General features: G+C 42.9%; 1 protein-coding gene across 11 annotated transcripts in view; it reads left to right on the forward strand.

Moving 5' to 3' along the window:
- The window catches only part of TIAM1 (TIAM Rac1 associated GEF 1), a 358647-nt gene that overhangs the window by 221312 nt on the left and 122631 nt on the right, over positions 1–14704 (forward strand). For 9 of the 11 annotated variants that reach the window (XM_087418160.1, XM_087418157.1, XM_087418165.1 and 6 more), the window contains one exon: positions 7529–8502. The exons of the other annotated variants lie outside the window; for them this stretch is intronic. In XM_087418160.1, the coding sequence (XP_087274286.1) occupies positions 7529–8502 (974 nt within the window). The remainder of the gene's footprint in view (positions 1–7528; positions 8503–14704) is intronic. 11 annotated transcript variants of the gene reach the window in all.

Consider the following 14704-nt stretch of genomic DNA (forward strand, 5'->3'; position numbering starts at 1 on the left):
GCATAGAAATTTTAGAAAATACAAAAAAAAAGTATAATTCTGAAAATTAAAATTACCTGTAATTGCTCTATCCAGAATAGTTGCTTTTAAAATTTTTACACAGATCTATCATCTGTGCATGTGAAAGTGAAATATTATTAATATTCTTAAAGAAAATTTTAACCTGCTCAAAGCCAGGATCTTGGATGTGCATCTCAAATATAAGTTTTTACTTCCTGAGAATAAGAAGAGTTTTGCTTCAGAGATGTTTGACCCTAATAGTAGAATTATCTTTTTTGTGTGTGTGTGTGAGGAAGATTGGCCCTCAGCTAACATCTGTGCCCATCTTCCTCTACTTTATGTGGGATGCCTGCCACAGCATGGCTTGATAAACGGTACGTAGGTCTGCGCCTGGGATCCGAACCCGCAAACCCCAGGCTGCTGAAGCAGAGCGTGCAAACTTAACCGCTACGCCACCAGGCCAGCCCCAGTAGACTTATCTGTTTGATTATCTACCCCTAAACAGGGCAAGTCCTGGCAGGCTGACCCACAAGGCTGGACTTTGATTACGGGGAGCTTTCCCATTCTTCAGCTAAAGGGTGGGGCATTCTGCTGTCTGTTTGGAGAACTGCTTGAACTTCTCATCTCATCTAGGGAATTGGACATCCTAAACCATAAAAATATTATTATAACCTCCTTAGTCCTCAAGGTGATGAAGTTATTTCTAGTTTCCTTTGTGTCTGCTTCTTTCTCTTTCTCTTTTCCCTCTGAACAATCTGCAGTTACAGGAGTATTTTTCTTTGTTCTCTGCTCAGAGACCATGACCAGGGAGTGGCTTTCTATTAACTAGAATGTTTTCTCGTGCAGTACTGAGAAAACATAACATCAGTGTGATTAAAAAATGCAGCTTACATGTTATATCTTGAAACATTTAGGTTTTACCTTTCTTTTTCATTCGTGTTCTATTTCTCTGCTCATATATAATAATTGATGTTCACAATGATCTTGCCTAGACATTGCAAGCAGTTAAGTTTTTCATTTATTTCAGGAGTGTTTACCTTTACTCAGAGAGCACAGTTATAATCGCTGCTTTAAAAGTCTTTGTTTGATAATTCCAACATCTGGGTCACTTGGGGGTTGGCATCTATTGATTGTCTGTCTTTTATCTTGAAAACTGGTTAGATTTTTCTGGTTCTTTGGAGTGTATCGTGGACATTTTGAGTATTATCTTAGGAGACTCTAGGTCTCGTTAAAAACATCTGGAGAATGTTGATTTTTCTTTTTAGCAGCCAATCAACCTAGCTAGTTTCAGATTGCAAGTTCTGTGTCACATTTGGAGGGTGGTGGCTCCAATGTTGGTTCAGTTTTCAAAGCCTTTGCTATACTGCTTTGGGTTTGTCCCACACGTGTGCCACTTGGGAGTTAGGCTGGCAGGTGGGCTGTGGTTTATATCATAATTCGGTTCTCAAAGCCTTTGCTATCTTGCTTTGGGTCAGTCCAAGGCATTTGCGTCTGAGGGATGAGCCAGGGACTTCTGTGGACTTACACGCAGCCTTAGATGATTTGCTTCTCCAGCTCTCTTTTCTCTGAGATCCCCCCTCACTCTTTGGTTTGCAGGGACCACTCTTCTTGGTTTCTTTGGCCAGAACCAAAGGAACCAGGGTGTGTCTTGGGAGTTTCTGCTGCCTGTGCCACAGCTCATCCTCCGTGCAAGGCTGGGAGAGAAATTAGAATGATAAAAACAAAAAGGGGAAACTCACTCTTATATGACTGGCTTCTTCAAGTTTTGACTCCTTTCTCCAATCTGCCTGTTTTGGCTGACTCTTCAGAATCTTCAGTAGTTGCTTTTTCCTTTGGTTTAGAGTTTTTGGTTTTTATCAGTGGGGGGAAGATCAGCCATAGTGCCTTACTCGATCTTGGCTGGCATCAGATGTTAGCAATTCAGTTTCATTCACTACTTTATTAAGACAGAGGCTCTATCCCCAGTTACTCAACTCTACCGCTCTATTCAACCTCTCTTTGGACCATTGGTCTGTATTTGCTTTGTATTTCCTGATAATATTATGCTAGATGATGCCCATTACGTGCTTATTTTTTATTTCCTAATTCATTGAACTTATATTAGAATTTTTAGATGGTTTTCAGCTATAAAAGGGGATTCTAAAATGTTTCTTTTTGAAGAATCCTCACTTTTAAACAGAATTTCATTTAACAGATTCTTCTAGTTAGTCAAGGCTTTATTTGCTTATTTTAACTTTTTATTTTGAAATAATTATAGATTCACAGGAATCTATATACAGGGAGTGTACCCTTCACCTAGTTTCTCCCAATGGTTGCATCATACATAATTATAGTAAACTACCAAAACCAGAAATTGGACATTTTTTCAATGTGTGTGTATAGTTCTACATTGTTTTATCACATAAGGCTTAGTGGGCTAATAAATCTATACAAGCAGCCCCTGAGAAATGGCCACCTACCTGATGTATGTATGAATCACCCTAATGACTGTTTATACTTATTGATAAAGTTCCTTAAGATATCTTTTAACTCTTTCATTGTGTATCTAATTTGATGGGATTTAAAGGAAGTTACTATGATTATTTGGAAAGTTTAACTCATCACTTTAAGAGAAAGATCTTGGTGTTGAAAAGAATAGAAAGTCACACTCTCTCTAGTGTCCTTGATCTCTGGCCCTGAGAATCTTCGGATTTTCTGACTCCATACTACTTTCAGATGACCCCCTGCCCATCATGCCACTGTGTCTCCTTTGCCCTCATTTTCTCTGGATCATCTTAGGCTGAGCAGTTGTGCCTCCTCTACCCTGACAATGGGGAGAGGTGCCTTTTCAACTCCGAATCCCTTTCCTAAACCTCTGCAGGGACAGCTCCAAAAAGAGGAGCAAGGTAGGAATTGAGGGCAAGAATTAACTGAAATGAGACAGGAGCAAGGCCTTAATTCTTTACCCTGGTAATTAGGGGTTGGGGAGCACAGTGGAGCAGGGCAAGCTGAACCCCTCAACTCCGTTCATGGATGCGGGCGATTCCAAAGCCAGGTGTCTGGAATGAGGGACCTGCACAGGTCTGCAGGTTGAGGGGACCTGGAGAGCGCTGGGCCAACTGCAAACCGGTGTGTCCTCTAGGCACTCTGATATAGAAGAGCTAGCATATTTAAGAGCAACGGGTGTTTTCTCTAATTCACTCTGTGGTAATGATCTCATTTATATTTTATTGTAGCTGTATGAGTTTGAGTTTTTGCATTCTAGATTAGAGTTCATTTTGTCGTTCATTCATTCAGTATTTTTCTACTGAGCACCTTCTACCTTGTAGGCAGTGTTGTAGGCACTGAGGATACAGCACTAAGCAAGACAAGCAAAGCTTTTAGCCCTCCTGAAGCTCAGGTTCTAGTGGGAAAGGATAGAGAATAAAAAAGATAAGTCAGTGAAATATATTGTTTGTTACAATTGTGATGAGTGCTAAGGAGGAGAAAAAACCAAGAGGCATATGAAGAGTTGGTGTCTGCGGGAGGGGTTGGCATTTTGATAGAGACGCCAGGAAAGCCTGCTCTGAGAAGGTGACATTTGAGTCAAGATCTGAATGAACTGGAGAGAGTGAGCTGGGTAGATGTCTGAAAGAAGGAGGGTTGCAGACAGAGGAAGAGCATGGGCAAAGGCCCTGGGGCAGGCCAGGGAAGCCAGAACTTAGATCGTTGAAAAGAAAGTACGAGAAGCCAGACTTGAAGTTCAAATACTGAGAGTTGTTCTTGTGTTAAAATCTTGCCCACTATCTCCTGCTTATTACTCTTCCCACCAACTATCCCCTGAAATGCAAGCCATTTGGAACCACTAACATTCTACCTAAGTCATTCATAGTCTGAAATTGAGAGTTTAATGAGTTTAGAACTGGAAACATTTTCCAGCTTGAGATCGAATACCCTTATTCTGATGCATTTCTTTTCCATTTCTATCTTGGGTTTTGCATTTCAGCCTGTCCTCCTCCCCTTTCATTTTTCCCCTCTTACCTCGTGACTGTGTGATGATTATGCTGGTACAGTACTGATCACTCGCCTTTTGCTTTTGTTGCTAAAATGCATGAACATTTATTGACTCCTGGGCATGAGTAGGACAGTAGTCTTTACAGAGGCTCCCAAAGAAGTCAAAGTCACTTTCTGCCCGAAAGTTGCTTCCAGACTCACGGGAATAAACATAGCTTGTGCAAAGGTAAAATACAAACCAGGTCTTTTTGTTTGAAATAAAAATAAATGATGAGGGTTAATTAAGTATGAGAGAACAGGGAGAAATTAAGATGATGGCAGTAGCTGGCATGTTACATTTGTAGATGAAAAGGACCAGAACTTTCAATTCACCAACATTCTGGGGGTTACCTGTGGGGCAGGGGGTTACCTGAAAGGGGAGACTGTGTCTGTTGTTTGCAATGAGCAGTTTTTTTTTTTTCCTGAGGAAGGTTAGCCCTGAGCTAACATCCATGCTAATCCTCCTCTTTTTGCTGAGGAAGACCGGGTCTGAGGTAACATCCATCACCAATCCTCCTCCTTTTTTTTCTCCCAAAGCCCCAGTAGATAGTCGTATGTCATAGTTGCACATCCTTCTAGTTGCTGTATGTGGGACGCGGCCTCAGCATGGCCGGAGAAGCGGTGCATCGGTGCGCGACCGGGATCCGAACCCGGGCTGCCAGTAGCGGAGCGCGTGCACTTAACCGCGAAGCCACGGGGCCGGCCCTGCAATGAGCAGTTTTAATTTTGCAGGCTTATGTTATTTCAGGGTCCCCCACGGACCCCACATGGGCCTTCCGGGTTCTCACTGACCTTTCAGGAAAAGCTTTCAAATTAAGGGGTGTTTCAGCAATCCCTAGAAACATTTTTCTTAACTTCAGTTGCTTCAGACTTCCTGCTGACTCTGCTTAGGTCGTCCCCTGAGAATTTCTCTTGGTAGGCTTTAGGAGATTTGGCATTCATCTCTAAATTCTAGTTCTAGAGATAAAAATGGCTTCTTTCCTACCCTGGCTGGCTAAAAGACTCTTGCTACTAAAAATGCTGTTAATATAACAGAGCCGTCAGAGTGATGCATGGACGCTGTGGGTCTTGAAGGTTGGGGCCGTTTCCTTTAGGAAACCTCTCCTGAAGCTTTTAACTTGATTAGTTTTCTGTTGGCAGAAACAAGCCTAACCAGAAATTTGTTGTTGATCATATGTCTGTCAATTTCTATCTGCAAACTTTTGATATATATGATAGAGGAGGATACATCTTAGAATATTTGAGGTGAGAGGTTGACTTCTTCTTCTACTCAGTTTCTTTCACCGTATCCTCTCCCCCCCCCTTTTTTTTGTGCTAAGGAAGATTGGCCCTGAGCTAACATCTGTTGTCAATCTTCCTCTTTTTTTGCTTGAGGAAGATTAGCCCTGAGCTAACATCTGTGTGCCAGTTTTCCTCTATTTTCTATGTGGGATGCCGCCACAGCATGGCTGATGAGTGGTGTGTAGGTCCACACCTGGGATCTGAACCTGCAAATCTGGACTGCTGAAGCGGAGCGCACTGAACTTAACCACCATGCCACAGGGCCAGCCCCCTTTCCCCTTTTTAAATTTAAATCTATGTGATTGTTAAAATGGGACTGTGGCTAACACTTGTTCTAAGCTTTTTATTAGTTATTGGCAAAACATATAGATACATAAACACATCCAGGTATCTTAATGTATACTTAAAAAAATCAAAAACACTAAAAAATTGTTCATGGCCTTTAGTGTTACTGAAATGCTTATTTATTTATTTTACTTTAGAAATGTAGCACATGCTGTTCTTAGGAATATAGATGACATAAATGGTCATGCGTGGACAGTTGATCTTTTCATTTTCCCTCTACTGAGTTTTTATTTTTTTTCTTGCTTCTTAAGGATGCCTGCCAAAGAGGCATGAACTTATTTCTTTGAAATACACTTGCTGCTGGTAAAAAGGAGATTCTCATTTTTGGAAAGTTCCCTCTGAGAATCATATGATGTGTGACCTGGTAGGGAATATTCCAGTATGGGAATAGCTTAGCATCTGGTGTCTGTATGCGTTACCTCTGAACTCATTGGAACATTAAATGGAGGTCTTCCCTTCCTGTTACGACAAGCTTCATTTCAGTCAAGATGTGCTTGTGAGAATTTAAGCAACGTTTTAGACTGAACAGTGGGATTCTAGAATGATTCTCAGATCAATGTGAAGGTATATTATATTCCAGGGTTGTTGCAAACTGTTTGTAATGGTCACAGTAAATTCATTCCCTGTTTCTCTCTGGTGTTTTCACTTTTTGTTTATTGTATTCCTTCTCTGGCTGGAATATCAGTTTCATGAGAGTAGGGAATGTGTCTCTTTGGTTAGCTACTATATCTCTGGCTTCTAGAACATGTAGGTGCTCAGTATATATTTTTTGAATGAATGACTACGTAGGTGGTTGAAAGATTCAGCTCACGGATTTGCCCAGCTACTATATTTTTCTTCTTTCCTTTCTGGCCATTTTCATGTGTGCATGTTAAGTGTATACACTTTGAATGGTATAGAGAAACTTTGTTGCAGAGCAAGAATAGGCTAAATAGAGTCACAACTGTAGAGCTTTGAAGATTTTTCTATTTCCCACTGTGGGTAACAGTCATCAGGTCAGTGAGAGACACTGGAAACATGTTAAGGAGGGAGCTGAATTAACCTGGGTCCTCGCAAAAGGCTGAATCACATTTAGTGGTTTCATAATGTGAATTTCTGTTTGCAGGGCACTCTGTACCAGATAAATGTTCTCAGGTTGGATTTGCTCCCAGAAATAAACCCATTAGTCTGCTGCTAAGCAGAGAGTGGGGTTTCTATTTTGTTTTGCTCATCTCCCCCTCCCCCTTCCCACTTCACACCCCCTCCAAAAAACCAAAAATCAAGGTTTTCAGAATGCTATGGAATTAAAGGTAAAAGCCCTTTTTCTTTCTGACTTTAATTTATTAGGAAGAGCTGGTTGGACTTACATCTTGAGTTTTTCCGTTTTTGATTGATTTTGAAGTGTAGATGTAGTCTGAATGAAGCAGAACAACCATTAGGAGTGAGGGAGGTTGCACCTCTGAGTTTTGTTTTGTTTTGTTTTGTTTTAATATATAATTTCAAACAGAAAGTTACTCATTTGGCAGACACTTTGGTTTGTACTTTTAGAAGTAGAACTTTAAATATATAGGTACGGAGTTTAGGAAGGAAGACAAGTGTTCCCAGCTCTATGAAAGCAATAGTCTGTGTGCCGGGTGGACAGCTACCCTCTGGGCAAAGACAAGTGTAATTCTCTAAGGATCTTATTTATGTTCCTGTTTCTCATCTCAGGAGGGGTAGTGTCAGTAGATGATGTTACTTCTCACCTGCTACCGCATACGGGTCCAAATACCTGCCAGGTGCATATAGGATGGTGCGCTGTTACCTGCCAAGCTGTCTGCCCTCCCCGCCTGCTGGGCTCTTTCTGTTGAACTGCCCATACCTGTTGGTGACTCAGTTATCTCCTCCTTTTTTTTTCCTTCCTTTGCTACAGACCATAAAACCATGGGCAACGCAGAAAGTCAAAATGTAGAGCATGAGTTTTATGGAGAAAAGCATGCCAGCCTGGGGCGCAAACACACGTCGCGCTCGCTGCGCCTGTCACACAAGGCGCGGCGGACGAGGCACGCTTCCTCGGGGAAGGTGATCCACAGGAACTCCGAAGTGAGCACCCGGTCCAGCAGCACCCCCAGCATCCCCCAGTCCCTGGCCGAAAGTGGCCTGGAGCCCTTCGCCCAAGAAGGCACCCTCGAGGACTTCGGGGGCCCCATTTGGGTGGACCGAGTGGATATGGGCTTAAGACCTGTGTCTTACACCGATTCTTCTGTCACTCCCAGCGTAGACAGCAGCATCGTCCTCACAGCAGCCTCTGTGCAGAGCATGCCAGACTCGGAGGAGAGCCGCCTTTACGGGGATGACGCTACATATTTGGCTGAGGGAGGCAGGAGGCAGCATCCCTATACGTCCAATGGGCCCACTTTCATGGAGACGGCGAGCTTTAAGAAGAAACGCTCCAAATCTGCAGACATCTGGCGGGAGGACAGCCTGGAATTCTCACTCTCTGATCTGAGCCAAGAACATTTAACAAGCAACGAAGAGATCTTGGGTTCCGCCGAAGAGAAAGACTGCGAGGAGGCTCGGGGGATGGAAACTCGGGCGAGTCCGCGGCAGCTCAGCAACTGTCAGCGTGCCAATTCCCTGGGTGACTTGTATGCTCAGAAAAACTCTGGGGTGACGGCAAACGGGGGACCAAGGAGCAAATTTGCAGGCTATTGTCGGAATCTGGTGTCTGATATTCCCGATCTTGCAAACCATAAGATGCCACCCGCTGCTGGTGAAGAGGCTCTTCCTTACAGTAATTATAACACACTTCCCTGTAGGAAATCGCACTGTCTTTCTGAAGGTGCCACCAACCCACAAATTAGCCATAGCAACAGCATGCAAGGCAGAAGAGCAAAAACAACTCAGGTAAAGTGATTGAAATCTGTTTCAATATTTTGGAAATGGTGCATGACTTTAAGTGCATGATTTTGCTCTTACACGATTCCCATCTTGTAGCCGGGTTTTATCCTGTTTGCCTAGTGGCTGCTGCAGCTGGTGCTGCTTCTCTGAGGATTCCTCTCTCTTCTGCTTGGCCCTTCTTACAGTTCTGTGGTTAAGGGGTGGGGATTAAGGAAAGAGACAGTGTGTGTGTGTGTGTGTGTGTGTGTGTGTGTGTGTGTAGGAGATGTGATAGGAGTGGGAATAAAGCTGATAATTCATACTGGGAAACTGCCTCTCCAACTCAGATCTTCCATAGCATCTTGCTTATTCTAAGCTTCTTCCTAACATGGGCCATTCCGTGCATAGATGGCCACGGTGGGTTGTGTACTCTTGGAGTTTACTTCTTCAGCGCCGCAGGTGGGAAGAGGTTAGTCGGAAGCTCGTTTGAGGAGGCATTTTTGATTCGGGGCGGGCTCTGGTCGGTTGTCAGCTTCTCTCGGAGGTTGGCAGGCTTGCCGCCTTACCAGGGGCCATTTCAATTTCCTGTTCCTTGCGATGCTGGCCAGCCCGGTCTGTGGAGGGACGTGTAGTGGAAGGAATAGCATGAATGGGTTCCAATTCCTACTTTGCAGCCAGCTAGTCGTTTGACCTTGGGCAAACCCTGACTTCTAGTTGCTTCTCTGAAAAATGGGGGTAAAGATGCCCAACTTGCCTGCTTGGGGATCTAGGGCATAAGAGTGGGTGTGAAAATAGTTTTCAGAGATTTAAAAAGCATCTTACTAATGAAAGGAGGACCCGTTACCTTAATTGGTAATGGTAATTAACATGAGGCTAATTAAATGTCAAGCAATCCTGCATGCTTTGGTCCTTTTCTGGTCCTGCTGTTCCCTGTAGTCGAGTTCTGGGAGTCCTGGCTTGTGTTGAGGATGCAGGATGGTGCTTCAGATCAGAAATCCTGATTAGGGCCGGCCCCGTGGCTTAGCGGTTAAGTGCACACGCTCTGCTACTGGCGGCCTGGGTTCGGATCCCAGGCGCGCACCGACGCACCGCTTCTCCAGCCATGCTGAGGCCGCGTCCCACATACAGCAACTAGAAGGATGTGCAACTATGACGTACAACTATCTACTGGGGCTTTGGGGAAGAAAAAAGGGAGGAGGATTGGCAATAGATGTCAGCTCAGAGCCAGTCTTCCTCAGCAAAAAGAGGAGGATTAGCATGGATGTTAGCTCAGGGCTGATCTCCCTCACAAAAAAAAAAAAAAAAAAAAGAAATCCTGATTGGGCCCATTTGCCTTGAAAGGCGTATCAGCCACCAGGGTGACCAGTGAGCAAGGCTGTGGTCAGCAGGAAAGTGGCAGGTGCACTCTGACCTGGCCAGTAGGGGGTGGTGCGGCACCTTCTGGCCTGCCTCCAGGGCCAGGCAAACGGGCATTTCAAGGTTAAGTTCTCTCGGGAAAGGGGTCTAAATATAAGGGGTAGATGGTGGAGAACCTGGGGAGGGGAAAACAAAATTGGCATTAGATTGTCTGTGTTTCTGCACGAGAGCAGGTTTTTAAAAAAAAATTCTCAAAATCTCAAGTTTCTAATTTTATTTGGGAATTTAAAAAAATTCCCATATACAAGTTATCTGAGGATACAGATTTTTTTACCACTGTAGATTTTTGTATTAGAATAATCAAACTTTACTATATATTCTTCCAAGTTTGTAGTGATTAAAGAAGTCTGTGTTGCGCTTTTCCCCTTCTTTTTTAAAAATTATGTTTAATTGTGGTAAAAACACACGTAATAACATTACCATCTCAACTATTTGTAAGTGTACAGTTCAGTGGTATTAAGTCTATTCACATTGTTGTGCAACTGTCACCACCATCCATCTCCAGAACTCTTTTCGTCTTGCAAAACTGAAACACTCTGCCCATTAAACACTAACTCCCCATCACTACGTTCCCAAGCCCCTGGCACCACCATTCTACTTTCTGTCTCTATGAATTTGACTCCTCATATAAGTGGAATTATATAGTATTTGTCTTTTTGTGTCTGGCTTATTTCACTTAGCATAATGTCCTCAAGGTTCACATGTTGTATGTAGCATGTGTCAGAATTTCCTTCCTCTTTAAGGCTGAATAATATTCCATTGAATGTATAGACCACATTTTTTTTAATCCATTTGTCTGTTAGAGGGCAATTTTTGCTGATGATGTCTCAGCCAGGCATCCTGGCTCCACCTCTTATTCTTGGGGATAATTTTTAAGTCTCTTGAAGCCTTAATTTCTTCATCTGTGACATGGGGACAATAATCAGGCTTTTTGAGAAAATGGAATGAAATAACGTGTAAAGCACAGTTCCTGGTACTTTGGAAGTAGCCAGTAAGGGAGAATTTGTTAGTTGTTTTAATATTCATTGTTATTAATGGAGTTATATGAATTGAGGACCCAGGATAGTTTGGTGTTTATATCAAAATCTTGTATCTTAGAAACAAAGTCATCAAAAAAGCTGACTCTGGTCTGAGAAGATGAACGTGAATCTTGCGTCCACCTGAATTTTTATCCATCTCTTTTCTGAATCAAGATTGTAATGACAGAAAAGGCAGAGTAACCCCCGTGTTGTCCCTCTGCCTCCTGTGGGGGCCGTTCCTGCGCTGTCAATTTCACAGGTTGGGAGACAGGTGAGATAGGCGGCCTATTAAAGGGTCACCTGAAAGACTCTGAAGGTTCTGTCTTGAAGACATTGCCAGACTGGCATTGCAGGACTGATCCAAAAAGATGGTCTACTGGCCTTTGGAATTCAGAGAAGGGTACCTTGATACAGACTGTTGAAAGAGGAACATCAGCTGTGACTGTCACTTTTCCCTGGAACAATGCTAAGTTAGCACACATTCTGTGTAGGAATAGGGAGGGGTGCCTGGCCGCATTCTGGCTCCTTATCTCCATGTCTTCAACACTGGGGACAGTTGGACCTCTGTTTCACCCCACACCCCACTCATGGGAGTGTAAGCCTTTGAGTCATGGCTAACTACCCCCAGAAGAGGGGCAAAGCAGGTCTCCCCTTCAGAGCCAGTACCACTGAAAGCTCTCAGGTGTAATTGTTATATGAAATCTCCATTCTTTGGCTTGTCGCCATCTAAAATTGTTAATATATGGAAGTGAGATCATCTAAATGTGATGTCTCATAAAGTCACTGCTTCGGCAGCTTAATGTAATGCAGAGTGCAGCAGAGTAGGAATCCTAAGAAGTACATTTGCATCCTGGCTCGCTCCTTACTGACCGGTGACCTTGGGCAGGTCACTCCATCTTGTGTGTGCCGCAGGCTCCTTCTCTGTCCAGGGTGAGTGACACCAGCCTCTGACAGGGCCATTAGGAGAACCAAATGGGATGCCGCGCATGGAAGCCTTTTGCAGAGTCTATAAAATTAACGGAAGTATTATTTTCATATTGACTTTGTTGAGTGAGGATCTTGAATGACTTGAAACAAACGCCAGAATTATGCACAACACTACCCATCCACCCACACTTCCTTGTCTAAGTTTGGTGTGTTCATCCAACGCGATTTCTTGAGAACCCACTATGTTCCAAACAGTGTATTTTAAGAGGCAGTGGGTGTGGAAGTTTGCTTGAAACGAATTCTTTCTTTGTTTTTTTGTTGGTAAAAGTTTCTGACCCAGGGGACCTCTTCAGCAAGCTTGGATCATAGATATTAAAGTCTCCTCGTCTGCCCTGGTGATGTAGTTGAATCTGTAATCATTCTGTCAGCGATTTTACTCCCCAGAAAAGAGTTCCTGGCAGACATTTGGCCCAAGAGCATTGCCTCTAAGCCTGGGAGGAAATACGTTTTATCTGAAATAATGTGAATAACTTCTTTTTATTTGAAAAAGATCAAAAAAGAGTTTTTGACCGTTCTTCTTGTTTTTGTATTTGTTCAGTAGTTACCCATGTTACTGAAACATGAAGGCACTGGAGTTCACATTTAGGTTTTAAAAAGTGACACATATTATGTGTCTGCCACACAGGAAGTGCTGAGGAAATATTTAATTCAATATATTTGAGCACGTGTGTGTGTGTGAACCGTGCATAAAAGTTTTCATGCGAGTCAGTCTGGTATTCATTTGTTGGGAGGGTTACCCATACTACTTAAAGCAGTTTCCTTGTATTGATTTCTGTAGAAATAGAGAGTAGATTGCCCTTGATTTAATTGATACCTCTTTGGTCTTTTGGCCTGAACTTGACTCTCTTGGCATTCCCATGGTCAGCAGACAGAGGAGGAGGCAGCTTGGTGTCACGCATAGAAGAGGTTCTGAAGTCCAGCAGATCTGAGCTTGTAAGTTTGAGTCCCTGTTACCTGTGGTTAAATAACCTAGATTGATTCCAGTGCCTCCTTAATGAGGCTCATGTGAGAGTTCCTCACGGGAATGAATGTCAGACTCCTGGCATTGTGTCTTGCACATAACTGATGCTTGGTAAATGATGGTTATCAGTTGTGATGATAAAGTTTGGCTTCATATTCTAGAGTTCAGCTCTCCTGTGTCTTTCAGACTTTCAGCAGGTGAGGTGGAGAAAGAAAACTGCCATTTGATGGAGCATCTTTTAGCCAGGTTCTGTGTTTCAAAGGGAAGCTTTGGCTGGGAGCCATTGTGGATAACTTGTGAGGAGAGCTTCATTCATCTACTTAAGAGATGAAAGAATGTGAGCATCTGTGCTGAGAATGTCTGAAGGAGCCTCAGCCTCGGGAGAGCAGCAAGGGGGCCCCTTCTCAGAGCCCCTCGCGGAGATGTGGTGCTTAGTGATTAGGTTTGTGTTTTTGTCTGGTTTCTGATACCTCAGCGTTCCCAGAAATTTCTTCACGCCATAGTATGGAGTGGGAACAAGGTAAAGCAGAGCTCTCAATTAGCCCTTGGGAGCCACTGACGGATTCATTTCATCCTGATTTCAAGTTGCCAACTCCCAGATCATCTCTCTGTCAGCCCCATGGCTTTTCAGGGAAGTGGACCTAAAGAGATTAGGTGACAAGATCTCACAATTAGATTAAAATCCAGGTCTTTTGACTCACTGACCCGGGTCGTTCTTCAGAAGCCCACCCCCCATACCACACTACCTCCTCATGCCCGAACAGGTTTCAACTCACGTGTCCTCATTTTTTAAGATCAAAACTCTCAATTCTGGTACAGAAGCAGAAAAGGGTTGGCTGCAAAGAACATAGTAACTGCCCACTACAGTAGCCCGAAACAGTGGTAACTGAGAGATGACCAAGACAACTTTAGAAGGAGCCACCCCTGATGCTTTCTTGCTTGGATAGGCAAGTAATAGGGTTGGTGATTTGAGCAAGATAAAGGGTGCAGCATTAGCAGAAGATCTTGAGTTCCTAGGAAAGTTGTGTTGATTTTTAAAATTTTGCTTTGTTTTACAACTTAGCTTAAATGACTCAGGATAAGTATTTCCCCAAGCTGAAAATTGACATCAACATCCAAGTGATTCGTAACCTTTGGTCACAGACTCCTTTGAGAATTGGATGAAAAATTTGGACCTTTTCCTGAGATAAACACATGGACCACCCTTCTGCATATAATTTCAGGGGATCCCTGGGTCCTCCACAGTCCATCTGGAAGCTTCTGGTTAAGAACCTCAGGTTAATTCTTCATGAAACACAATATTTTCATATAAAATCCATTAAAAATAAAACTTTTCCTTCCCTTTTCCTCTGTCTCCTGTTTGATGGTTCTTTTTGCTTTCCTCTTGATCTTTCTTTTTCTGGCATGGATGTTAAGCAGTGAGATATTTATTTTGAAAACGAGCCCATCCATTTTTCAACAAGAATATCCATCTCTTTGCCAAGGTCTTTTTTTGGGGAGTGGGAGGACGAGAAGGTAGTTGAGGGATGGCTTGTGTCAGCAGTTCTCAGACCCTTTAATACTGTTAAAAAGTATTGCAGATTCCAAAGGGCTCCTGTTTATGTGGGTTATATCTACAAATATGTATCACATTAGAAATCGAAACAGAAATGTAAAAAATACTTGTTAATTCATTTTAAAATAGTAGCACTAAACCATTACATCTTCACATAAATAACTATTTAAAAATTTTTATTTTCTAAAATAAAAGTTAGTGAGAAAAGAGGCATTGTTTTATCTTTTTGCAAGTGTCTACAATTTCTGGCTGAACAGAAGACACTAGGGTCTCATATCTGCTTCTGCATTC

Source organism: Ceratotherium simum, chromosome 27 (assembly GCF_057802395.1).
Source record: "Ceratotherium simum simum isolate JZ-2026a chromosome 27, ASM5780239v1, whole genome shotgun sequence".
In the NCBI taxonomy this organism is placed as follows: Eukaryota; Metazoa; Chordata; class Mammalia; order Perissodactyla; family Rhinocerotidae; genus Ceratotherium; species Ceratotherium simum.